This window comes from Myripristis murdjan, chromosome 12 (genome assembly GCF_902150065.1).
Source record: "Myripristis murdjan chromosome 12, fMyrMur1.1, whole genome shotgun sequence".
In the NCBI taxonomy this organism is placed as follows: Eukaryota; Metazoa; Chordata; class Actinopteri; order Holocentriformes; family Holocentridae; genus Myripristis; species Myripristis murdjan.
The window spans coordinates 18,829,839-18,857,224 of record NC_043991.1 but is presented as its reverse complement, the minus strand read 5'-3'; the positions used below and the strand labels follow the sequence as shown (position 1 = coordinate 18,857,224).

Below are 27,386 nucleotides of genomic sequence, written 5' to 3'. Positions count from 1 at the left end.
CAGTTACAGGGGGTCCTCATTTTGCTAAAGACTCCTTGGAAGACCCTTAAGGACCCCACTTTGAAAACCACTGTTCTCCACAACAGTAAATGATATAGGTGACGTGTTTGCACTGCATGTAAGGTATTTCACAGCTGTAACTATTTTCTAAGTGACTCAGGCAAAATTTGCCATATACAGTAAACACTGACGTTGTAACTGAGTCAACTCATTAAAATCTTATTTATCAGTGTCCCCAATTTTCATATAATAATTCAAACCCTCTCATTTAGTCTCAATTTCTAGGGACAAACTTGATCCATTAATCATACTGCTAATAGACTGACATCATGTGGTAAATTTAATGAATAATTAGGCATATCTCAAGAAACTAGAAACTATAGGTTCAGAGGCGTTGGTCCTGAAAGCTCCCTGTTTTCAAAACTTAGCTTTTATCTCTTTTGTTGGTGCAGTTTTGACTTGATCTTTGCTCTCGGTTAAAATAATATCTTCAGCAGGCTCATATTTGGAGTTTAGCAGGACATTTGCTGGACCTTTGGCTTCTCCTGGAAAATAATGATGGTAATCGTTCCTAAACTCTATTTGCCCATATTTTTACTTGCAGAGTCAAGTATTATTACCTTTTTAGACTGACATTTAAATCTCCAGGGCATGGAGTTCACAGCATGGCAGACACCATAGTGGGCTTGGTATCAGTCTGAGCCAACTTGCATGAAAGTAGGCTTTCTGCGAGTGAAACTGAGTCTTGTTTACAAAAATGGCTGTGGTTGGTGGAGGTCACACATTCCCCACCTACCTCTGCACTGAGGGCACGTCACAGTGTCTGCTGCTGGAGTTAACCATGCAATGAGGGAGGAGGCTGTGTTTTTAATTCATCTGCTTGTAGTCTCAGGCAAACTCCACATGCACTAAAAGAGTCGTTACTCACTTCATTAATAAAACCATACATTGTCATCAAACTCTCGATAACATACAGAATACAAAAGCAGTGAAGACCTGGAAAACATTTCAGATGTATAAAATAACAGATTTAATTTTATAAGCCACTCTTTCACCTTCTCCCTTTTGTATAATGGCCAGTGTCCCATGCACTCCTCTTTATTAGCATGTTTGTTTGGCTGTGTTGTCCTTTTATTATATATTATTATGAAAGACCCCTGCACTTTTTTTCCCCTCCTTTAATCCTTATTATCAACTATTTTGAACCTTTTATTAATAATCTCTGGATCTTAGAGACCTCGTTTTTGGTGTATTCGAATGCTATTTTTGTTCATGACTTTTTTCAAACAGAAAAAGGTTTAAAAAAAAAAAAAAAAAAAAAAAAAAAAAGTAGTTTGAAGCCCTGGGTGCTGATGAAGATGAGGCTGGGAGGATGACTGTATTCTCGCGATACTGTCCCTCCGCTCGGTCAGTGCGGGTGGTGTAAAGATGGCGGTCAGCATCCGAGGCCGCCCGTCTCGGAGCAGCCGGATGCGAGGTGAGACACATTTCTCCCGACACGGCGTCACCTCACAGCCGGCAGGACTAACATTTCTCTGTGCTCGACAGTGACATGGCGAGGGCATTTTGTCCAGCTGAGCTCATTCTTCATGTTTGTGCCGACAGGTCGGAATGACAGCGGGGAGGAAAATGTTCCGCTGGATCTTTCCAGAGGTGGGTGACAGCTCGGACACAGCATCCTCACTGAGGCGTCACGGCTCGCCAAATGTGTGGTTACCTCCACCGTCACGCCATACTGTTTGTGCTTTACATAGTTTTATGGCTGTAGCTGTCCAAACTGAATGCGAAAAGGGGGTTTGCCAACTCAGTCTGTACCATCCCGCATGTTTTGCCCGCATTCTGCCAGTTTGTAGCATCACTGTCAAGTTAGACACGAGCCGAAATCCAACTTCCGCTCAACTTTCAACATTAAAGCGCATGGAAACCCCCATGGCTTGGTAACCTCACAACACTTTTCATTTTCGTGACTTTATTGGAATTTTTTTTTTTAAGTTCGGGAAAAATCGTCTTTTATTATTTTGTAAGATTTAGGGTCACTGAATCGTAAAACACTCCAATAACCATACTGCCTCGGTGAATGGGGATGTGTGCAAGATGCCTGTTCACCCAAAAACACTCCATGGAATTCGTCTGGTAAATTTTCTGTATTTACAGCATCATTTGACGAAACTTAGGGTAGGGTCTAACTGAGTACATGCAGAACAACAGGACACACCCACTTTACATCAGGACACACCCACTTTACAACTTGACACAGGACACACTGACTTTTCATCAGGATGCACCCACTTTACATCAGGGCACACCTGCTTTACAAGAGGACACACCCACTTTACAACTTGACACACCAGCTTTACATCAGGACACACCCCCTGAGATATCCTCATGGATTAGTATGGGGATGATGCGTGTTAACAGCTGGTATTTCTGCAATAAAAGCCCTAAAAGCGAATAAGAAAGCTGGTAAACATTCAGAGCTCTACTAGCAGGTTTGCAAGACTGTGGTTTGGGTGGTAGAAGGGTCAATGAAAGACTTTCAGGTGGGAGAATGGGGTTCAATTCCCCTGTGAAGCGAGATTGGTTTTTGTTTCCTGTGACAACAAAATATTTTAATCCTAACCATGACCTTTTCCTAACCTTAACCAAGTAGTTGTGGTGTGTAAATCCATGACATCATGTCAGGGGCTGTGTTGTGCTGTACTGCGAGTACGCAGATACCAGATACTTCATACATGGACCTTGGTGGTTTAAAACTATCTGCATGATGTACGTTCTTAGGGTTAAGATGTTTTTTGGGTCAAATGTTTTTTTAGGATCAGATGTCACTTTAACCTTTTTATTGGATTATCTAGTAGCCTATTTTTTTTTTTCATTTTTCCCCCAACTTTGTTCCTTGTGGTGTACCCATAGCCTCCTAAACTGGAAGAACCTCCACCATGTTTTGTCCAGATTAGTATAGTATAGGATGTATTTCTTCATTTTTTGGCATTTCTGATTTAGGCTATTTGATAATGACAGGCCCGGGCCTTTTGCTGCATGGCTTACCCTCTGTCTCCCCTGCCTACCTTTATCATATAAAGCAGAAATGCCACAATGCAGTAAATAACAAAGGATGGATTGTAAATAGTTTAATGGTACAAATAAAGAAAAATTCTCGTTCCTTGTTGAATAACTATAGTTGATCAAATAATGCGTATGCGTAGTACAAGATTGTGCAAATAAATCCTAACTACTTCTTCTGTTTTTCTACTTGATTTTGTTTCTTCAGATCAAACGCCATACTCGGTGTGCTGACTAAAATGGACATCAGTGCTTTCATTTTCTTTGTGCACAATGTCCTTTATTTAGCTTTTTTTGTTATTTTGCAGGTCCTCAGTGGTTCCTCTGTTTTCATGTTGTTGAAATTTATTAACAAGCAGATCCATGAAGTTTGATCATCTCTCAGGGTTTTCACTTATCATTCACTCATCACTTCAAAGCTGTAACACCAGTAAAAACATCAAGGCACTGGCATAGAAACAGGCTTGATAGCGTCCTCATTACAGGGACACAGTGTCCCTTTTCAATCACAGTGATCTGCTCAGGAGCCCCTAACACTATTTAACTCTGCTTAATTATTTTATTTCGGCCTATAATAGCATGCCTGAAATAGAAAGAGAGATTGATGGAGGAATCACAATGGAGTTAATCTGTTATTGATACCATTCAGATGCCAAAAGCAGTGGCCGTCCTAGAAATGTTGAAGTGGCGTGGCATTGGGCTGGCATGGAGTTATGGCAGGGTGGCTTAGCAGGTAGGCTGATAGGTAGATGATGCCGTGTATCTGTTCATGCAAAGCCTGTGTAGAAAGAAAGCCCAATGAAGGTCACTGACTGTGGGACAGAGCAAAATTGCAGTGCCACTGGAGCTGAATAATTAATTGAAATATTATCAAAATCACAATATGGCCAAGTGCGATATCAAAATCATAGAAGCAGCATTTTTTTGATAAAGGTGAGAAAACACTGTCCAAGTTTTACAGAGCTACAGAGGTACCCTGACCTAAAAATGGGATTTTCCAGATGTATGAAAATATGCTTGTTTCGTACAGTGAGTAGCAAAAATCACACGATCATAATTTCAGTAGCTTTTTCAGCAAAAATGAAAATTATGATGCAAAAATGAACCTTCCTTCCATTCCTACTAAAGTTGTGAATCACATTGCAAGCGTGATATCTGCAAAATTAATCATATCATGTATATATGTATATATATATATATATATATATATACATATATGTATATATATATATATATATATGTATATATATATATATATATATATTTTTTTTTTTTTTTTTTAGCCATATCGTTCAGCCCCAAGTGCCACATATGTAGTCTAATCTCTCTTGAATGCAATAAGAATGTAAAAAGAGGAGTGTCTCGAGGAACTACATGATGCCAGACCCCCCGTTCTGTTCGACGGTTACATGTGGCCCATGTATGTAAAACACAAGAACTTCCACACACCATGCTGCGTTCACTTGAACTCGGATATCAGATTTTTGTTATTGTAAATGTGCAAACCAGCAAGAACAATTCTTTTTTTAGATTGCACAAAACTGGGGTGCCAGCTGGGGTGGCAAGACCTTTTTTAAGGTGTTGGCTGCCACCCCATGTCACATATTGTCAAAAAGCTGTTTTCTCGCAGTATACCATGTGATGATGCTGAGATCAAAGCAAAACTCATAAGCATCTATGAAAAAACACTTTGTTTCCTCACTCCAGCAAACTGTAAAAGCCTGCAACAGGGAGATTTCCTCGTTCCAAGGCTGGCCAAGTGAAGAATTTTGACATTTTCACTGGACAAGACAGGATGCAAAATTGCTCATGTTGTGTAGAAAGTATCTTTGTATCAAGTACAGCTAACTGTGAGACTTTATTTTCATGTTGGTGTGGCAGGGCTTGGTGACACATTAGGCAACACAACCTGCCATCCGTGTGCCATCCATATACCTGTGTGCAGGTATACTAATTAAGCCATGGCATAATTATAAAATACTCTTAAAAATTAAAAGGTGAAAATTGTCCTGTAATTTCATGCAAATCTTTTAAAATATAACTGTCTTTGTTATGCTACTGTTTTTCTGTATTTATTTTGAAAACACAGTAGAATTGGTGCACATTTACAGTGGAACTGGCATTTTGATTCAATTAACAAGAAAAAAATGTTAGTTTGCAAAAGTCTAGCTTGGGTGAGCCTAATTACCAGTTTCATAGCTGTTGAATTACAATTTCATGGATCAGTCCAGAGATTTCTCCATAATAGTAGGGAGGCGGTCATTTCCTTGTTTGTTCCTTTGTAAATTTCTATATCTGTCTGACTTTGTACTTGAATAAAGCAGCTAACAGTTCTGCAGGTGTGGGTACCAGTATTTAGACCTGTCATCATATCCAACTGTGTTTACTCTTCCAATTTAATGTCCTGCTCATCTGGTAGCACTGGTTAATAATGTGTTATACTGGTCTAGCTTACAGAATATGTAAAATTTCTGGAGTATATGTAAAAAATTGTATAATTTCAGAGAATATATTGCAGCATTTTAGTGTCAATACCTGTGTGAAATTTTGTATTTTTTTCCCACATTATCCGTCAAGATCTAACTTGTGACAGTGTATTAGCTAGGACTGAAAGTGCTGCTGCTCTTCGTTTTGTTTCAGATCCTGCTGACAACCTGCGTGAAATCCTTCAAAATGTTGCCAGGCAGCAAGGAGTTTCCAACATGCGCAAACTTGGTCACTTGAACAACTTCATAAAGGTTTGTCATGAAATCAATCAATAGCCACTGAGTAAAGTGAAGGAGGCTATGTTTATGTCAACTTGTTAACATTTTATACGCGTGTCTCTCTCCTATAGCTTCTCTGCAGCGCTGGCCACTCGGAGAAGAAGCTTGGATTTACATATGAGGAGATAATTATTTGGTGAGTGTTTTGGCATCGCATTCTGCTGTTGTGCTGAAGCTACCTCGCAATTAATAGCTCATTACACAGACTTACTTTGGCTGCTGCTGACGTTGTAATTTTGATTTGACTGCTTTCCCCCTTTTTCATCTGCAAGTCTCCGGTTAGCGTTGTTGAATGAAGCCAAGGAAGTGCGTGCAGCCGGTTTACGAGCGCTACGGTACCTGATCAGAGACAGTATCATATTAGAGAAGGTGCTTCGGCTTCAGGTGGACTATTTGATTGCCAGGTGAGTGTAATATTATAACCACTATAGGTGATTATGTGATGTGTTCAGAGTTTGATCTGGGACCCTCTGAATGAAAACTACACATAAGGTGTCCAACTGAGACTTGGTAATGAACCAGTTGTCACCTGAATGTATTCATACATACGGACTTTGATCCTTAACCTATGGACAATGTGTATGGCCAGTGTATCCTAAATAAATGGTAACTAGGCTAATCAGCTTAAAACATCTGTATATCCTGTATACTACAATGCTAAGAGTTATTTTTTCAGGGATAAAAAGTCATACATGTCATGGACAATTGTCTTTTTGACTGTAATGTGGTTTCCCAGACAGGGGTTAAGCGTAGTCACAGACTGAAATACCCTTTTAAAATGGAATAGCTCCAGTTCACTTTCTGGGTCATGGATTAAAATAGTTTCTTTATTTTGTCTTTCTATATACAGTATTTAATGTTTTATGAGCATCATCAAGTTCTGAAATTAAAGCTAAATTAAGCAATGTTACATGCATTTTAGTTTACAGCAAAATGACCTCTCGCATTGTGCAAGTCATCACTATGGGTCGTCTTTCCACCATACAGTTTACAGCCAGCATGTTGTTATTTCCTTGTTTGTTCCTTTCTTAATTTCTATATCTGCCTGACAATAAGCTCTTCTTCTGTCCTCCACCCACTTCACCCCCTCGCATGCCCTTGAAATATTCTCTGAAATGGCACATTCTGCAGTTAGTGTCTCTGTCACTGCAAATTTGACAGTAAAAGTTCATTCAAAGCAGCCTACCTTGGAGCTGAAAGCCCACAGTTTAACCACATTTCCAAATGGGAGGTCAGACACAAAATAATGCAAGTAATTTATCAAGAGCCTTGTGAGAGTGAAACTAATCTCTCATTTCCATCCCAGAAATGCATTTTTTTTTGTTTACAAATGTTAAGATGTGTTTTTAATTAAGGCCTCGTCCTGTCTTAATTAAACTACTTAAACTTAATCAAACTGTGTGTGAAACCGGCCTTAGAGTTTAAGTTTTAACTTAAATGTTTCCTTTATTCAATCCCAGGTGCATAGATATCCAGCAAAGTAATGAGGTTGAGAGAACGCAGGCTCTCAGACTGGTGCGGAAGGTGAGATTTGCTTAAATGGCCAATAAATACTTTACCATTATTTAAGACTCAGTGGCTTGTTGCTTAGATCTACTCCTCTTCTTACAGTATGGAGCTTATAATTGACACTTGTAGATTGACAGGTCAGGCATTTCTGATTCTTTGAAAGTCTGTATTTAAAATCATGGGTTTTAAATTTCAGGATTATGGACGAAGTCCTGGAGAGGCCATGAAAACTTTTTTTTTTTAATGTTGTGTGCACAAAATCCTAAATTGTGCCCAAAAAATCGTAAATCAAAGTCATAAATCCTAATTTCTTGCACGTAACTTCTTTTTTGTGCTCTCACATTCATAATTTTGGGCCCAGTTTATAGTTACACTGCACCCTTATCTAAAGAAAACATGCCCACGATTTAATGGATCAGCTGACAGCAGCCAAGGATGCATGAACTCTACTGGCATAAATTTTTTGATTTGGATCAAATTTAAATTCAGTGTAAACCAGCTGGATGACAGATTGCATGACTGTGGAATAGTTTACTGAGGGCAATGTGAATTTTCAGTGTATTATGAAGTCTGATTATTAAAATTCATATTCATTCAAATCATATAATTTAATATGAATTATTGGACAGCCTGGATGCAGTAACCATCAAAGGCACACATGCAACAGTAGGGCTCTGGTCTCTGTCGTTGTGAGTCAGACACCAGAGCGAAACATGGGCACAGTTTCATTAATTTGAGAGTACAAGATAACAAATTGAGAGCACAAAATGAGTAAATTGTGTGCACAAATTAGGATTTCATTACCTTGATTTAGTGGGCAAATGTAGTACATTGTGCGTGTGAAAAGGAAAAAATGTCTGCGGCCTCTCCAGGGCTCTGTAATTATGTGATCTGATCTGGTCACACAAAGAGTCTACAGTCAGCTCTGGGGAAAACAACAGATAAAAGCACATGGATAGGCTATGCCTTATCATGTCATAGCAAGTGTTGTCAGTGACTGTTTTAAAACATTAGGAAAGAAAGTAAAAGTAATAACATTCTAATTCAAAAAAATAAAAAAACCTATCAGGTTTAGTTACTTGTTAATAAATAAAGTAAGTTAAGTACTTTAACATTTCGGCCAGCCCTGGTCATCACAGTTATGTTTCTGTTGCTTCATCCAGATGATCACAGTGAACGCACAACTTTTTCCCTCCTCTGTCACCAACTCTCTCATTGCCGTGGGCAATGACGGACTGCATGCACGGGATCGTATGGTCCGGGCCTGCGTTGCCATAATCTGTGAGCTTTGTGAGTAAAAACAGTTTGCATATGCGTAGGCGCACACACACACAGTCCTGTGTGTACTTAATGACATCAATAGTGTGGCTGTTGTGGCAGAGCGGCTCTGTGTGGTCCCTTTATTCTGCAGCCTTGAAGAACCCTGTTGTGGTGGCAGAGAGAGGCGGTCTGGGCACCATTTTGAAGAGCGTGATCGACTGTCAGCTGAGCCGCATCAATGAAGCTCTCATCACCACCATCCTCCACCTCCTCAACCACCCTCAAACCAGGCAGTACATCCGCTCTGATGTTGAACTGGAGGTGCTGATAATACTCAGTTCATGGTTCATTCTGAAGTTGATGCAAACTCTTAAAAGGACCATACCATTGATTTTGAATGTTTGGGACATGTATTGCAATTTCTTCACATTTTACATTACAACAAGCCAATTTGCAAATCATGTGGGGTACTAAATATTTGACAACTTTTCATCAAAAGTCCTTGATTTTCTAATTTGAATTTCTGGTTGCAACACTCACCTCATAGTTTTCTGCCATTTACCACAGGACTGATAGTTGTCTTGTAGGAAAACTAATGTGGATGACTTTATTACAGTGATGGAAAACTGGTGTGAAGAAAGTTCATTTTCATATCGTAGTGGATTGAATGGGAACCAATGGCTGGATAAAAGGGAGGACAAATGATACGGGAGCTCTAAAATACAACTGAAGATCAGCAGAAACATGATGTAGATGTTGGGCTAAACATGCAGAATGACTGGTATGGTGCTTTAAGTATGTGCAATGTCACTCATATAAATATATATTTGTGTTTCCTAGCAAATCTTGGCTCCATACACTGACTTCCACTACAGACACAACCCAGACACAACAGAGGGGCAGCTTAAGTGAGTTCAGCTAAGCTCATTAAAGTATGTAAAAGTAAATCTGGAAACTTTTTTTTTGTATTGTTAATTTCACTTTTTATTTGTTGACTTCAGGGAGGACAGGGAGGCTCGATTCCTGGCCAGTAAAATGTCTATAGTTGCTTCATTTCGCTCCTGGTCAGGTAACTGGTTAAATCTACCGTTATTTTAGTAACATGATGAAAAATGTAACATGATGCATGCCTGGAAAGTCCTATGATGCCGTTTTTGAATCACAGGGCCCTTGGGCACACTTGTGCCTCGTCAAGTTTCTATTAATTTCTTGACACCTCATTAACTTTTTTGTTTATGACATTGCAGTATATTTGAGTGTGTAGCTAATGAGAAGAGGTATGTCCCTGGATAACCCTGCTTTCTGACCCCTTCAGGCATCATTAACCTCTGCAAGTCAGGCAACTCTGGAATCCAGTCTCTCATTGGCTTACTCTGTATACCAAATATGGAGGTGCGGGTAGGTATACTGTGTAATGTAACAGTCATTTCTCTGCTTTGTGGAAGGACATGAAACCCATTTCTTGTATTCACCTTCACCCTCTGGCCAGAGCCATGTCCACACTGAGCTGTGTAAATTTGAAAAAGCCTCTTTTTTTCCTTTCCGTCCACACTAAACTGGTGTTTTCCAACCACAGAGAAAAAACTGAGCTTTTCAAAAACTGTTTCCAAGGCGTGTACATATGAAAATGCCAGGCTGGTGTTTCTGTGTGGGCTGGCAAAACTGAGCTTTCTGGAAATGATAACATAAGACAAATCATGTGATCTTGCGAATACTTTCACATTCTGCATTGTAGAGCAGAAGTCGTGTAGGTGTGCGCATGCACAGTCGGGGAGTTTGTGCGTTTTCAGGTGTTTCACTGTGGACAGTGGGGTTTTTGAAAACCCTGAAAGTATGAAATGCTGTGAAAACACTATTAACATTTAGTGGGAATGAAAAGGAAAACTGTTTTTGGATTTACTCAGCTTAATCAGGACATGGCCTAAAAGACAGGCAACCCAAGTTAAGGTCCCAGTATACTTGGAAAGAGGTTGAATTTTGGGCTAAAAAGACTTTTTGTGTCGCAGTGACATCAGGAGAAACATTAATTTTTGTTCCTTAGGTTTTCTCTGTGCCACTTAGCTGAACTTTGTGCCAGTTGTAGTAGTTCTTTCCCAATTTCATAGGTTGGTGGGTCGTGGTTCAAAATGCAGGGCATGAAGGTAAGAAAAAATCAAGAAATTTAAAAGTAGAATAAAATTTAACAAGACCTTATTACTTACTAAAAAATTATGCAGCGTCTGGTTATATATGCTCTTTAGACAAGACAAAGCAAAAAAATTGCATCTTCACTGGACAGAATGATTAAAAAAATGCTCTGAAAGAAATAAAAGAAATTTCATTAGTTTTCAGAGAGATAACTCTATTAAAACATTGGCGATTGCTGCAATTTTCATAGTGCAAGAGTAAGCTCTGTTTTCTGACATGTTAGTTGATGCTTCTTTCATCACTTAATCTTTCCAAGTATCCTGCGGCCTTTCATGGTGATTTGTGCTTCTTCGAAGAGCGGTGCTAAATGCTCAAATTTGAATATGACTGCAGTGGTTCTAGTTTCCTCTCCTCTTAAGAAAATCCTCACTTGTAAAGTAAAAATAAACGAATACAGCTCAGTTATGACCATGTTAAAATCAGGTCTCTATTTGCCCCCATAGAGAGGCTTGTTAGAGGTGATGTATGATATCTTCCGGCTTGCCATACCTGTTGGGACTGCAGACTTTATTGAAGCACTTATTAGTGTAGGTGGGTACAGTGACATTACTTTCATTGCCTCTTTTGCTTTGCATCTGCTGTTGCCTGAATTCATAGCAGAATGCCAGGCTGTGATGTGTTGCTTTTGGTATCAACTTTTGTTCTTAAGAAAACTGTACTTATGTCCCATGTAGACCCCAGTAGATTTCAGGACAGCTGGAGGTTGTCTGATGGTTTTGTGGCTTCCGAGGCTAAAATCATTCTTCCACATCGATCACGCTCAAGGTAAATACATAGTCTCTAATGTCGGCAATCGCTTTTCTATGGAGGGGATTGGGGCCACAAAGATAAAAAATCATGTTCTGACATTGGTGGAGTGGGGGAGGAGGGGCTAATGCTCTTTTGTGCTTTTTTGCTCATATTTTGTTAAATACTATATTACAGAGATTAAAGCTTGAAATAAGTGCTATTATGCTATTGTAAATGCTACGTACTGCTATATGTACTGCTTCTTACTCTGCTCCTCCAGGCCTGATCTAATGGACAACTACCTGGCTCTGGTACTGTCTGCCTTCATCAAGAGTGGACTGTTAGAGGTAAAGACATTGACCATACTGATTTTTTTTCTGTGGTGTCTCTGTCCTACCTGTTTGATATCCTGTATCTGTCCTCCACAGGGTCTGGTAGAGGTGATCACAAGCAGTGATGATAACATATCTGTACGAGCTACCATCCTGCTGGGAGAACTCCTTCATATGGTAACTCCATGCTCTGTTCACTTTACCTGATAGTATTTGAACATGCAGCTGGAACTTCGGCAGTTTCTCTCTGTTTTTCTGGTTTTGCCTTTGATATTTTTTTTTAAGTTTAATTTTTTCCCCCCTCAGGCCAATACCATCCTCCCTCACAGCCACAGCCATCACCTGCACTGCCTACCCACTCTCATGAACATGGCGGCCTCCTTTGATATTGCTCAGGAGAAGAGACTGTGAGTACCAGCCGCCAGGCATGACACAGATGTGACTGGATTAATCAATAGGATGTAGAAAGTACAAGGTGTTGCAGCACATTGGGCCCTATTTTTGTGCTGGTGTCAAACTGGCGCTCTTAACACCAGTGAGTTGGAAATTTCATCTGGTGTTAAACTAGTTCTTGGGTGTTTTGATGGTTTGGGATTTTTCTGGTCTAAATTGAACTCACAGCGCAGAGATGGGTGGAGTGGCTCCACCGGGCGTGTTTACAACATAGATCTGCAACACCATGTAATTTTAGTGTTAGATATCACTATCAACTTGAAAAGCACGTCTTAACAAAAGCCCTGTGCTATTTTTCTGGTGTTAGTTGGCGGAGGCACACTGACAAACCTCTGCAAAATCACATGAACCCCTTCATGAATTCATTCCCAAGCAATGGAAATGTCTACTTGTATATCAAAAATGTAATTTTAATTTGATAAAGGCAACAATAACAGTAAAGCTGAGTCTGTACTGGGTTAACACCAGTATCTGTCCTCCACAGCTGTAGGATGTAGGACACTTCTCTTATGGTTGATTAAATTTGTATAGCCATTTGGGGGCAGCAGCACCTGCATATTGTTCGATCTAATTTGAGGGAAGTGGTGAGCATTTTCAAAGTGTCTCCAATTATGCATGTGTTAAAACGTTATAGATTAAATCTCATGCAACCTGCATGAGGCTCTTGCAGAAGATTTTTTGTGCACACCAACCTGTCTGGTTGGCTATAACTTGAAGTTTATGCAGTGAAAAACATCATCAGTCATCTCTCGGCACTTTCATGTTTCTATTTGTAATTGAGAAACACCATGCAGTGAGCATGGTGGGATAGTGCAGGAGATTTGCTGTAATTGTTTTGGTTAAAACAAATTTATGTCTGTGTGTGGTTTGAAGAAAAATCCAATTTCAAAATTCACGAAACTGAAACACTGAGTTAGTCAGCATTAGTATGGGGAGTTGTCATTTCATACCATCATGTAAACATGTAAATAATGTAAAAAGACTATTGCAACTACCACATTTAATGTAATTATTATGACTAACTGAATGCAATCTTTTCTTTTGATTGGGCTTGGCTAAAATCCACTCAAGCTCCACCTCTGTTATGTATTCCTCCTGTTAGTAACGTTAACTACTGCCCCCATAATGCTGGGTTTTAACACATTTTACCACCATGAAAATGGGACCCATTGTTTCTAATGTGAAAATGATGTGTAAAATCATAAATGTCAAAGAGTCTCATCACATTGCCTGAACCTGATGACCCTGCTTTTCAGACGGGCAAGTGCTGCAGTCAACTACCTGAAGCGCTTTCATGAGAAAAAAAAGCGAGGACCCAAGCCTAACAGTCTCTACCTGGATAACATCCTCCGCAAATCAGTGGCATCGCACCACTGTCGAGACCAGCACATAAGACCCCAGAGAGACATATTTATGATAAAGGTTTGCACATCACTCTGTGTCCCTGCAGTCTACTACTGTAACTGGGCCTCATGTTCTCTGTTTTGTGGAAATCATGGATGCTACAATTAAATGGAACATGATATCTTTGTTTAAAAATGGAATTTAGACACAAACAGAATTGAATTTTGTCTAAAGGTTTGTGTTTCAAAGAGAGGTTCACCATACACATCAGTGTTGATAACAGCAGCTCTGTCTGTGACATAGGACAGTGAGGATGCTCTGATGATGAATATGAGAGACAGCCACATCCTCAACCATAAGGAGAACCTGGACTGGAACTGGGTCCTGATTGGAACAATTTTAAAGGTAAAGCAGACTGGAAATGGCTCACAGTATCAGTCCTCTTAGAATTTGCTAAACTTTCTCAACTCATCTCTCATGTGAGAAATATAGCTTCTTTGCCTAGGGCTCAGCTTTTATCATGTGCTTATTCTCGGAAAACCTACATCTTTTATATGCATATATATACATATAATGAGTCCATCCTGGTGAAAAGCTAGGTTAAGGGAGGTTTCAGAATCAGATGCAAAGCTAGAAAAAGACACTTAGTAAGGTGCATTCCTCTGCCATCACTATGCAGTTGTCATGATATGCCAGTTCCACATGTTGGATATTAACCAAGAGTTAATCACACCCACCACAGCCCCCTGTAATGTGAAAAGATAATCTGTGTTTCCTTGGCACATGACCGACCCTTCCACAAAGTTTTATGATGTTGCATCAATCTGTTCAAAAGTTATGTGCTTTTTTATGTGACGCCGCATCTGCTGTCATGCCCCACTTTTGCCAATCTGTGTGAAAAATGAATCAGCTCTTCCTTGGCCCATGATCAACCTTGCCACCAAATTTCATGCAAATCTGTTCTGCTTTTTGCAATATCCCACTAACAAACAAACAAACAAACATGGAATGGGGTGAAAACATATCTCCTGTCCAACTCTGTTGGTAGAGGTCTAGACAGCTGGTAAGTCCTCAGCTATCTCGACTACATGTCTCGATAGCTGGCCTTGATGAAGTTTGGCCTTGATGATATTAGGCAAGATTATATGCCAGGACCCAGATATCCTATCAGGAAGGCAAAATCACTGGCAGGACTGTGTGTCAAAGTCTTTGGAAACATCTATCATAGACCTCCTGAGGTCTGAATCTTAATTTGAACTGTCGAATAAGCTAAACTGAACTAAACTAAACTAAAGGTTCCTACAAAATACAAGCCTTGAACCATTTTTTGACCTTATCCCTAATTTAAACTGTAGCATGTCTATAAAGTTCTTCTGTTTTGCAGTAGTTCTATTGACTTTTGTCCACTTGTATGGTTATAACTATATTGCTTTTAAAACTCTTTTTATGATGTTACTCTCTGTTGTTTTATCCTCTTCTCCAGTGGCCAAATGTTAGCCTACGTAGCAATAAAGATGAACAAATGCACAAGTAAGTATTTTTTCACCACCTTTGGAGCTCTCATTTGATTTAGAGCATAAATTAACACACACATGACGTCCTTTGCACAGTGCAGTCACTGCTGTCTCAAAGCTAAAAAAAAAACAAAAAAAAAAACATACTGTTTAAGAGTGATCTACTCAATCTAACTAAGTACAATATATGCATTGTGTGTTGTAGATTTGTGCGAAGGCTACTTTTTTTCTACAAACCCAGCAGTAAGCTGTATGCCAGCCTGGAGCTGGACCATCCCAAGGCCAGACAGCTCACTGTGGTTGGCTGTCACTTCATAGAGTTTCTCCTGGAGTCTGATGAGGTGAGCGGAAACTCCCTATGATATCTTCAGCATTCACGATATATAGTAGTTCTTTACACATCACTGTAAGACCTGTTTTGAAAAATAAGGTAAATTGTATCCTATCAGCACGTTTTGTGATATCCTTGAACGGCAAAGTCCTAACAACTCAGTGGAAGAGCTGTAAATTGGCAGACCAGAGAACATCCCATGGTCATTTCATAATATTTTCAGTAATATAGAGGTTCAAATCTCATAGACATTGTATTATATTATATAGACATTAAGTTTACGCATTTTTAAAATTTCTTTACAATAGCCCATTGATGCCTGGCATTAACAGGTGCAGAAAAGACAAATTACTAAGAATGTACAGGGTTGACAACAAGTGTGTGTGGCATGAGCAAGGCACTGTCTCCTTTAAGTGATAACAGGCTAGGACTGAAGAAAGGTAGAATACACTGGGGTTTGGGCTGCAGTAACCCATGATCTAACATTACTTGACACATTCTTGTAGTAAATGTGCCAACCATTCAAAATCAGTACTATCGTCCTTTTAATATGATCAGCACACCACACACAGCAGTGCTTTCAGATAGGCAAAGACAGCTGCAGTGTTGACAATTCTGATGTTTTGCCACCAGGTGGTAGTATTGTACTTGTCCATAATTTCAAAACTAGAGGATGCCGACTTATTTTTTGTGTCTGTTGATTCTGTTTATCTGTCCATCTATCTGCCTATCTCTCTGTCTGTATCGTATACTTTCATACTCACCCTGGTGATATAACTACGCTCTAACTCTGGCTCCATATGTCTGTTTGCCCCTCAGGAAGGTCAAGTGTACCTGGAGGAGCTGGTGAGAGACATTGTCCAGTGGCTGTTCTCTTCTGCTGGGCTTAAACCTGACCGTAGTCTGCAGGGCAACGGGCTGCTAACCACACTCAGCCAGCACTACTTCCTCTTCCTGGGCACCTTGTCTGCCCACCCTTATGGGGTCAAGATGCTGGAGAAGTGCAGTGTCTTCCAGTGGTCAGTCTGTGCCGTATAACTCCTTTTTGCATCTCTGCTGTCAACAAACTTTTCCTGTTGCTTCCATTCTGCATTTGATCAGATTATTGTTGATGTTCATTCCTGCAGCCTGTTGAATTTGTGTACTCTGAAGAATCAGGACCATCTGCTGAAGCTCACAGTGTCCACACTTGATTACAGTCGAGATGGCTTGGCTCGAGTCATTCTCTCCAAAATCCTCACTGCTGCCACTGATGTAAGAGACACAGCTGTCTTTACAGAAAATACTTTTGAACCCTCTCATATAGTTACAGATGGAGTGTTGTCTGAATTGGCACTGATCTAGCTCCCATGGTATCCCAATAGTTATACGTAATAATAAAACGCAAGTTAATTGCCTTTCTAGCAGTTACAAATGCATAACCTAACTTTTAAAAATGCTTGAATGCAGCATTTTGTGAAGTTCATGGGCATAGGCATTACTTACTAACTGAAACTGGTATTACTACAGCTCTAATTACATACTGTAGAGATGATTTTGACAAGTAAATTGGCAAATTTACAATCAGGATAATTTCTCTTCTGTGTTGTCTTGTATGGGTTGAACACAGAACTGCAGGTTGTATGCCACTAAGCACCTACGGGTCCTACTGCGTGCCAGTGTTGAGTTTTTCAGTAACTGGGGCATTGAGCTCCTTGTCACCCAGCTTCATGACCGCAACAAGACCATTTCCATGGAGGCGTTGGACATACTGGATGAAGCCTGTGAAGACAAGGTGAGGGAACAGTTGACCAGCCAAACCTCTGTATTTTTTTTAAATCACTGATTGTTAATTGACATTTTTGCTGTGTTGTGTTATTGTCCAGGCCAACCTTCATGCTCTGATCCAGATGAAACCTGCCCTCACACACCTAGGGGACAAGGGTGTCCTACTGCTGCTGAGGTTAGATGACTACCTAAGCTTGGTTAGGCGTCACTGTTCACTGTCAGTCTCTCTGGGTGAACGTCCCTCACTATGCTGTCTGTGTTGTCACCAGGTTTTTGTGCATTCCAAAGGGGTTCTCCTATCTCAATGAGAGGGGGTACATCACCAAACAGCTGGAAAAGTGGCAGAAGGTACATTTAAACCATTCAAAGCATTTTGACATTGTTATTTTTCAACTTAATGTATCAAAACCATCTATTTTTGTCCATACTTTTGTGTCTCCCTACAGGAATATAACCTGAAGTATGTGGACATGGTGGAGGAGCAGCTTAACGAGGCTCTCACCACTTACCGCAAGCCAGTTGATGGAGACAACTACGTACGCCGCAGCAACCAAAGGTAAATTGCCTCTTGAGTAGTTTGTATAGTTACAGTTTTTCTCAATTGCTCTGGCTCATTTCTTGGAACTTCTGAAAGCTCCATGAGCATTTGTCAAAACAGCTTAAGTTCAAATTGAGTGTATTTAAAGTCCAATAATCACTGTTTACAGTCTCAAAGGGTTTTTCATGCCCACATGTACATGGTAGCTGGCCTGCAGAAGGCCTGCGACTCACCCAAAACATTTAACTCAGGCTTAAAAAAAAAAAAAAAAAAAAAAAAGTTTACAACAACTCCATTTTAAATATAGTGATGGGAATACATGATCAACAGATTTGGATGGATTGTTGTACATGTGACCATTTATACAGTGAACAAAGTCATATATGTTCCCAATATCACAGACAATTATACTTACTTGTTAACATAAATGTGCTGAAATATTTGCAATTTCATTTAATGAATGAGAATTTCTCTTCTACTGTGAGCAAGTGACTGGACTTGTCATGTTAAGACCACTGGAATCAGTCACTTAAATATTCTGCTGAGTTGTTATAAACCTTTCCTGGTATGACATTCACATTGAAATCTCAAGAATGTTTTTAGTTTTAGCTATGATAAGATATAACCTCTTTGTTTGTGTTTGGTCTTGCAGGTTACAGAGGCCAAATGTTTACCTCCCTGTGCACTTGTATGGTCAGCTAGTCCATGACAAGACAGGCTGCCATCTGCTGGAAGCTCAGGTAAGTTCATCTGCATCAGATGCAAAGTAGCTACTGTTTGGATTGTCGACAAGGATTTTGTTGTCTGTTGCGATCTGCCCTGCAGTAGAATCGCAAAAAGATATAGTGTACAACTTGTCAGGTTTGACAGTCCCTCAGGTACACCCATCTATTTGGCATTGATGTAAATTCATACAAAGCAATGTCTTATTTCCCTTAGTGAGTCGTTTTTGTAGACATAATATGGCATAAACCTAAGACTGCAGTATTCAGACAGAAAAATAGCACTTACTTTGACATGATGTATGTTTTTCCACAGAATGTGGTTCCTGATTTAAGCTACACTGTTCGCTCTCCAACCTTGGACAAATGGGAGGGCATCAAACATCTGAAGGCAGCACTCTGGGCTTTGGTCAGTGATAGCATTTCTAATATCCATTAAAAACTTGCTTGCTATGAAAATGTTTTATTTATTATTAATAATTTATTCACATTTGATATTTGGGGAAAAAAAACATTCAACATAAACAAAATAAAAAAAATGACAGTCAAATTTTCTTAAATGTTGTTTCCCAGGGTAACATAGGCTCATCAAACTGGGGTCTGAACCTGCTGTTGGAGGAGGGGGTGATCCCTGACATAGTGGCTCTGGCCCAGCACTGTGAGGTTCTGTCCATCAGAGGGTAGGACTTTTAACCTGCTTTGCTTTTGTCTTAAATCAGCACTCAGTACAAAGTTTATAGGGATCCATCAATCCACTGCTTCTGTGTCTGATTTTTGTCATATATCTCTGTGGGTTCTGTGCAGGACTTGTCTGTATGTGCTGGGCCTGATCAGTAAGACAAGGCAAGGCTGTGATGTTCTGAAGCAGCAGGGCTGGGACGCTGTAAGGCACAGTCGGCGTACACTGTGGCCTGTTGTACCTGAGGAGGTGGAGCCACTGCCAAAGCCTCAAAACCTGCTGTCCTCACTCTCCAGCACCCTCAGTCTCACCTCTGAGTCCACAAGCTCCAGGCACAACAGCGAGAGTGACTCTGTACAACACAGTAAGCCCAAGTCCTCCAACTGCATCTAAGGTTGTTTTCATGCCTGTAGTTCATTTGCTGTGGTTCAAATCAGGGGAATAGTAGTTGATGCTTTGTTCACTTGGTTCAGTTTGGTTTCACATGTAAAAAATTTCAAATGAACTACATTGTATCACAAAGCCACATGGGAGCTGTCAGCTTATTTGTCAAGATTGGACAGAGGTTCAAAATAGTATTCAAAAAAGTCTTCAAGGACGTCCTTGAAGACTTTCTTTACTTCTGTCACTTTATTGTTCAAAAACATTTGGCCAATCCAGTATCCAACATAGCCATGGAGCACCATCAGCAGCTTTAGCATTTCTTCGTTAGTGCAGCTCATTTGGGCTGAATACCAGGAAGGAACTGTGTTTCCTTGTTGCTCTATAAACCTCTATTCACTATATTCTTATATTGCCATTTGATAGTCACTAATGCTGCCGTGTTACTTCTGAGCTATGGGAGTTGCTTCAGCCAAGAAATGCACAGTGCTTCCTGTAGTTGGGTCGAATCTTGCTCGGTTCACGTTCACACAGGGGATGGGCATTTCAAACTAAAATACTATATATTTACTGGTATTTACACCTGACCCAACCTACCCACACACACACACACACACCCAGCTTGCATTACCACCATCACCTTCTGACGGTAGTAACGTGTAACGATCAGATCAAAAACGATCAAAAACAAAGGAGAGTATATTTCTCATGTCGCATAAATGAATCAGTTGTTTATAATTTAATGACTATGAAAATCTGAAAATCATGAGCCATCGCAATATCACACCTCACACAAACCATGTTCATTTGTAACCGTGCTGAGAGAAGCCATCCCTCAACAGCTCTCGCTCCAGTTGTTACTTACGTTTAGTAGAAAATGTTGTTGTTTAACTTACTGTGTTGTTTACAAGTATTTATTAATCATTTGTAGATATGTATATCCTAGATGATGAAAGGCTGGAAGGCTGTGACTTCCCAGAGGAACCTTCTCTTTACATGTGCCCCAAACTGATGAAGGATCGAAGCCCTTTCACTCTGCTGGCCTCTAGTCGCTTTCGTAATCGGCTTCTCCACTCACTGTCTCTCTCTGGAAAGAAACTACGCAGCACCACTGAAGCTAAAGGCAGTGGTCGTGGCCAAGGAGGAGGACTAGATGGAAAACAGGGACGCAAGCGCACCATTACAGAACCTACCAGCTACTCCTTTGAAGCAGCAGACGTCTTCCCGATGTACAATGTTGTCCATCTTGCTAAAAGCCCCTCAGTCAGTTTGGAGACCTCTTTTGTAGGAAATAAAGCCACTGAGAATCGAGGCAGTACCCCCAGCATTGGGGAGGGAGAAATAGAGGGGGAATGTAGAGTGCCACAGCCCACTGAGATGGACGGATCAGGGGTCAGGGCAGTAGAGAACCACCGAGAACAGAGCAGCCATGAACGTCTGGCTGGAGATGGTCCTTCAGGATGTGGAGGAGCCCACTTTAAGAGCCGTAGCCAGAGTTTTAACACAGATACCACCACAAGTGGCATCAGCTCCATGAGCTCCAGTCCTTCCAGGGAGACCCTGCCCTCTAATATTGACACTGACTGTGTAAGCCTCAATACTGTGATAAGTGCCCAGACTATTCAGAACATGCACTCACTTACACCCCAACCCTTCTCCACACCACTTTCGATTTCCAAGTCCAGCTCCACCTCCCTTGTGCCTCCTGGCTCCTCCCACACCTTGCCCCGCCGAGCCCAGTCCCTCAAGTCACCCTCGGTGACCACACTGAGTAGTTTGACGGATTGCAGCCTCATGTATTCCAACTCCAGAGAGGCATTGGGATATGCCACACTGAAGTACTCAAGCTCCCGTGATGCCTACGCAAGTCCTCGCGATGCTTTGGGCTACGCTACTCTGAAGAGGCTGCAGCAGCAACGTATCCACCCATCTCTGTCCCACAGTGAGGCCCTGGCCTCCCCAGCCAAAGATGTGCTCTTCACCGATGCCATCACCATGAAGACAGGCAGCCTGGACTCCAGACTAACTCCACGAAGGTAACAGTCAAATGGTCAATGGTAAAATGGTAAATGGACTGCATTTCTATAACCAAAAAATAAATATACCAAAATATAAAGATTCACACACTGTTGGACAGCATCGTATCACATTTTGACAGGATGAATCGAGTCGTACTGCTCTGTTACTTACTTTAAATGTATCTAAATGTGTATCAAGATATGTATCAAGTTGGTCTCGGAGGGTGAAATGCACACCCTGAGGTGGTCCCTTAAGTAAATGGGCCAAATACAGTAAAAATCAAATAAAAAGATTATTTAGTATTAGTGCTGAGATTCATTGAGTTGAGTAATTTCAGTGCCCCTCTGTCCTCAGGTTCCTGAAGGCTCTCAGCTTTGCCTCCCTGGATAAGGAGGACTTGCTCAGCCCTATCAACCAATCCACACTGCAGCGCTCCTCCTCAATGCGCTCAATGGTATCCACTGCCACCTACGATGGTTCTGATGACTACATAGGTCTCGCACTGCCTGTCAACATCAACAACATGTTCCAGGTAATGGCAAACCTCTTTTATAATGCACTTTATAGCTAATGGATAATTTGGCGGCCTGCGGTCCACATGACTATGTGTTGCTTCTTGGCGATGTTTGAAAATACATGAATTGAGCAGGATAGCTGTTGATCATAATATTCTTGGATTCCTGTAGATCAAAGAAACACCATATTTCCAGAAGAGGACAAGCCCACCTTCTGAGGACCGCTCTGCTAAATTCTTCTCTGGAGACTCTGATGGTGAAAATCTTTGGGAAATAGGATATCACCAATACATTCTTATATATAAGACCTAACTAGATGTGTTTGTCCCAACTGCAACTTGATATTTTCATCAGTTTTTCCACTGCATGCCCTCTGTGTCCTCAGGCCCCAGTGAAGGCTGTCGTCCTGCAGGGCTTCGCTCTCAGCTCAGTATCACAGAGCTGTTGGCAGTGAGCCGAGCAGAACAGCAGCAGATGTTGGGTTCAGAGGAAACGGGTCTCCAAGAGCACAACGACGACAACTGTCTCTACTGTACTGGACTGTCTGTGCTTGGTTTCAGTTCTCCCCACAGCCACCCAGGTCTGCACATATGTTAGCTGCACTGGAGCCCAATGGCAAGAATGTAACACACCAAGGATTTCTGTTCATATCTACAGCATATGTTTTTTAAGCTTTCTGCCTTGTAGAACCATGGGGTCAATAAATGTTTTATATTTATTTATTTATTTTCAATAGGTGGTGGTCTGATGTAACTCTTCTTTTCTGTCCCCTCCTCAGAACTAACAGAAGCACCCCAGTTCACAGAGTGGTGCAGTCCACCTCCACAAAACCATTTGGAGGTCATGGTCCAAACCAAGCTATCAGGGGTGTCAGGATGCAGCGATACAGTGTCCCAAGGCTCAGGGGGTAGTACTCGCAGTACGGAACTGGTTTTGGGTAGGTAGCTGACATCATTTAACGTTCTTTTCATATTTTAATCAACTTAAACAATGCTGTGTTGATATTTTACTGACAAACCTCATGCTTGTGTTTCCCTTTGCTCTTTGTTCCTCTTCAGGGGTGAAGTCCATGCCGGAGGATGCTCCGGCTGGCAGGGTTTTGCTGAGGAAGGAGGTGCTTCGTCTGGTCATCAATCTCAGCTCCTCTGTAGGGACCAAAAGCCATGAGACCAGTCTTCTAACGTAAGACACAAACTGCTTCTTCACACATTTGGAGGATATGTTCAAACATGTACACTGTACAGTATAAACTAGAGTAAATACTTATGTGTTTTATTGACAGGATCAAGGAGAAGTTCCCCTATGCTTTTGACGACATCTGTCTTTATTCAGAGGTGTCTTACCTACTTGCCCACTGCATGTTTCGTTTGCCCTCACGACGCTTCATTCAAGAGCTCTTCCAAGATGTGCCATTTATACCGGTAAGCATGAATGCACACTATACTTAAGATTTCTTACACTATACTTGGATCAGGGTAGACTCAGAGCCATCAGGCCCACAAGGCAAATCAGGCATTTCCTCAAAACAGGGCCCCACAGCCACTCAGATTTTTAACTTTACCAGTAATTACAGTATTCATAAAGTGTTTTTATGAATTATTTTATGAAAAAAACAACACATTTTATTCCTTTTATATTTCACATTTTTCTCAAAAATCTTGTAACCCTTACCAGTAACAATATACATATTTTGATGTTTTTGTATCAGTGTCACAAATCCTCATAAGAGATCAAAATGACTCCTTTTCATTTACTGTTGGATTTTGCCCTCAATTCCTTTGTTTTTTCCCTCATTGCATCTAGAAAAATGTTTCATTATTTGATAAGCCCATTCATCAGAAAATACTCTTGATATCACAGTGCATCAGACCGTGCATCCACCTGCTAACTACTAGCACTAATGTTTGCCTGCTGTGTCTTATGGAATTATTTTTTAATAGACTGACAGCAAATTGATTGATTGAGACATTTAATGTACATCATCTAGATATTAAAATGTTATAACTCTAGCTAACTACTAACACCAAGCTTGGCTAATTAGCTACTGTATCACTGTGAGTAACTGTTGGATTGAGGGATAGATAAATAGATAACTAAAATAGATAACTAAATTAGTAAATTTATTTATTAATTATGGCATCTCTGCCAAGATTGTTCTTATAGTTTAAAAATTGTCTCTTAAAAAATGGTACAATTACATGATAGAGACTGGAAAACATTTGTGTTTGATCAAATTCTTAATTTAACTCTCTAAGTTGAAAATAAAGATGAAAACATTATGAAGAAATCCATTCATTTCAGTAGTTGCCCTTTATACACTGGTGTAGTATTTTTTGGGTCATGCATTCCAGGGTTAAGGAATGCATGACTGTTGTGATGGTTGGTGCAGAACAAGTGTGGAAAATCCCTTTCTGGAGAAGGCTGAAATGCAGCAGTGCTAGTAAATTTGCTGTGTGTTATGTACTGCAGATAGACAAATGTCAGTGTTTGAAGTAATATGAGGGTTTTTGGGTGAACAGTTCTATTAAGTGCATACAAATAAGACATGTATGGCATGCTGCATCTGGCCATTAACTTCATCTCTGTTCTTAAGCTATATGAGGAGGCAGAAAGCATCCTATCCATGCCGCCAAAGAAGGCCACGGCTGACGCTTGATTCGCACTTTCACTTCCCGGTCTGCCAGTTGAAGCAAACCGTGTGTTTGAACACCCAGCCTCTCCCTGAACTCTGACTGACATCTTGCCCTTCACACAACCCAACTTCCACTCCACATCGTGTCCAACCGCTGTGTCCGGTCTCCTCAATGCCAACTCACCACATTTGACTCAGACATGGCGTTACACAAGAGGCTCTTTTCCAATACTCCTTCAAATGAAACAGCAGCAGTACATTTTGTTCTTGCTGCACTAAAATGAGCCCAATGCACTACTGTTGTGAACAGACTGCAGCTAACTATTGTTCTTTTTCACATCTCCTGTTGGGTGGGACTCAGTTTGAGTGTACGTCTGCATCTCAGCATTGTTATTTAAAAAAAAAAAAAAAAATACAAGCATGTCTTTTTAACTCAGCTTTTCCCAAAGTGGATTCTTTAACCCAGTTTAACCTAACACTAAAGAGGATGTGCCAGAACAGTGTCAGTACTTTTAAAATTTGTTTTACGATCACTTCCATTATGGACATAGATTTGTCTTACCATTGCACATGAACAAGAGCTGTAAAGCAGATTCAGTTGAAGCCAGATGATTATCAATTATTGATGCAGTTTGATGGTTAGCTAAATAGAATTGCACTTTTCCATTCACGGATTTTATTGTAGTTATTTTTAGCAATCATAAGCACTTGCATTGAGAACTGTTTGAGGATAGTTTGAGCACTGCTGTTAACTATATGTTTTATTTTAGGAGTCATCAATAGACTTTGGGTAACAAAGAAATAAGTTACTCATTTGGTAAGACAACACTCACTGTTTTCAGTTGAGTTTCAGTCTTCCCTGAAGGAACATGGCCAAATATGTAGTATATTTTTCTTAATTTGTTGGGTACTGTTTATTTATTTATAATAGTAAGATCATGCTGAAAAATATCTGCATTTATTTGGATTTTTGACGGATGTGCACATATCAAAGTGAAAATGAAATTCTTTAAAAGTTTGTAAAAGCTATCTAATTTGAATACAAGGTTAATCTAATGTGCAATATGACCTACATTTTGTTACATTTCATGTCATATGCTACTCAGAGGTCATACTTGGAGATTTGTCAGGGGGTTTTGAACAATATTTTCTTTTCAGAATTGTTCTACTTTGGCTTTTTTTTTTGTCAAGCCAGTTCCACTCAGTACATTGTAGTGGAGTTACACAGTTCTGTATTTGGAGTCTAATACAGAAAACATGGAATGATATCATGGAATATGTGGTTTACTGAAGGATCTGTTGTCTGAAAGATTGAAATGATTACCACCCCTCGATCATTGCTTGGGTAAATATATTAGTTTCACATTCAGTGGAGTTTGAGACTTATAAAATTTGAAGTATATAGAAATGCATGATAAATGGTGATAAAGTCAAGGGGCGGAGGCAATTTTGAGCACAACTGGATGGACACACAGTTTGGGTATTTGGTCTGATAGCTGATGATGAGGAGACATAAATTGGCCTCCATCCCCAACTGTGTCCCAGGCTCTACTGACTGACATCCAAAGTGCCTGCAGATTGTACTGAGGTAAAGGAGGTGTTTTTCTCATGAACACCCCCAGAATTCCAAATATCCAAACATAAACATATCCAGATTTGAGATTAATCATGCAAGTGCAACAGACAAAAACATCCTGTTAAATGAGACGTGGGCAGTGTTGCACAAAAGAAGCTGCTGAGTCCGTTCTTGGTCATAATTTTCAGTGGAACATCATTAGTTTTGTTATTGCTATGCAATAAGCTTGTTCACTTTGGTGTCAAAATTGTTATGGACCAAGAAACAGATGTTTGTTATTATCTTTTCATTTGGGCAGCTGTAATTACTGTTTTAACCCAAAGAGAGATGTGATGAATTTAAGAGTTTATTTGACCACCATGTACAGAAAATCCCTGTGTAACTGATAGTGCCATTTGGTAAAGCCCTTTATGGGCAAGGAATTGTGAAAGCATGTTGTGCCACTAATAATGAAACATAACAAAAGGGGCACTGGTTTCCCGACAGCTCCTCCTTAAAATGTAAACGTCCATTTGCACTTTCATGTGGCCTCAACTTGCTCTTCATTTTGCTGTGAAAACGCTATTGATATGATAAATGACATTGTACATCTTAATATTTTTTCTGTTAATGTTATGACTGACCTACCTAAGAAAAACAGGGGGAGATAATTTAATTTTAAGTTAAAAAGAAGAATTCACTGACACTTTAGAGAGGCACTAAAAGTTAAGTATTTCACTTTTGTGTACATTTTGAGTGTGTTGAAAACATGAGCACCTTTTTATTGATTGTGTTGTCAGTCGACTTCTATTTAACTTCTCTAAAGCACTGTATGGATCTCAAAGTCTCGTGTCTGCATGATAAAGAAGCTGAGGGAAGAGTGATAAAGTGATGTTTATATTTTTCCTGGAGAGATCATTTTCAAGAAGTTGTACATAACAGTTTTTCCTCATTTTCTCCAATCTGTGGTTTTCCCTAAAGTGAACTGTATGATCTCGTATGAACCATGAGAAACAATCTTATTAAAGGGATGTCTTGATCATAAAATCATCAACAGCTCCGTGTTTGTGTTATTGTTACAGCTATTTTTCTTC

At 40.2% G+C, this 27,386-nt stretch overlaps 1 protein-coding gene across 1 annotated transcript; it reads left to right on the top strand.

Moving 5' to 3' along the window:
• Positions 1 to 1,428: 1,428 nt before the first annotated feature.
• On the top strand, positions 1,429 to 27,335 carry LOC115369331 (rapamycin-insensitive companion of mTOR-like). The gene is made up of 38 exons (XM_030065916.1): positions 1,429 to 1,477; positions 1,606 to 1,653; positions 5,701 to 5,798; positions 5,897 to 5,961; positions 6,098 to 6,229; positions 7,286 to 7,349; positions 8,498 to 8,624; positions 8,746 to 8,915; positions 9,435 to 9,502; positions 9,596 to 9,663; positions 9,910 to 9,992; positions 11,225 to 11,312; positions 11,456 to 11,546; positions 11,791 to 11,857; positions 11,939 to 12,019; positions 12,149 to 12,249; positions 13,552 to 13,717; positions 13,943 to 14,044; positions 15,123 to 15,169; positions 15,359 to 15,494; positions 16,304 to 16,503; positions 16,612 to 16,738; positions 17,094 to 17,258; positions 17,350 to 17,426; positions 17,521 to 17,599; positions 17,698 to 17,807; positions 18,442 to 18,529; positions 18,828 to 18,920; positions 19,085 to 19,191; positions 19,316 to 19,554; positions 20,503 to 21,607; positions 21,945 to 22,122; positions 22,277 to 22,361; positions 22,491 to 22,685; positions 22,884 to 23,042; positions 23,164 to 23,287; positions 23,388 to 23,526; positions 24,699 to 27,335. Exons 1-38 carry the CDS (start codon positions 1,429 to 1,431, stop codon positions 24,759 to 24,761), a joined length of 5,184 nt encoding a protein of 1,727 aa, XP_029921776.1. The 3' UTR covers positions 24,762 to 27,335.
• Positions 27,336 to 27,386: the final 51 nt, after the last annotated feature.

What these genes read in the sequence shown, in the direction of transcription:
- LOC115369331 (XM_030065916.1), top strand. Translation starts at nt 1,429, where the DNA reads ATGGCGGTCAGCATCCGAGGCCGCCCGTCTCGGAGCAGCCGGATGCGA. An exon ending in ATTGCTCAGGAGAAGAGACT is followed by an intron (nt 12,250 to 13,551) that starts GTGAGTACCAGC and finishes CCTGCTTTTCAG; the next exon opens with ACGGGCAAGTGCTGCAGTCA. An exon ending in TTCTCCCCACAGCCACCCAG is followed by an intron (nt 22,686 to 22,883) that starts GTCTGCACATAT and finishes TCCCCTCCTCAG; the next exon opens with AACTAACAGAAGCACCCCAG.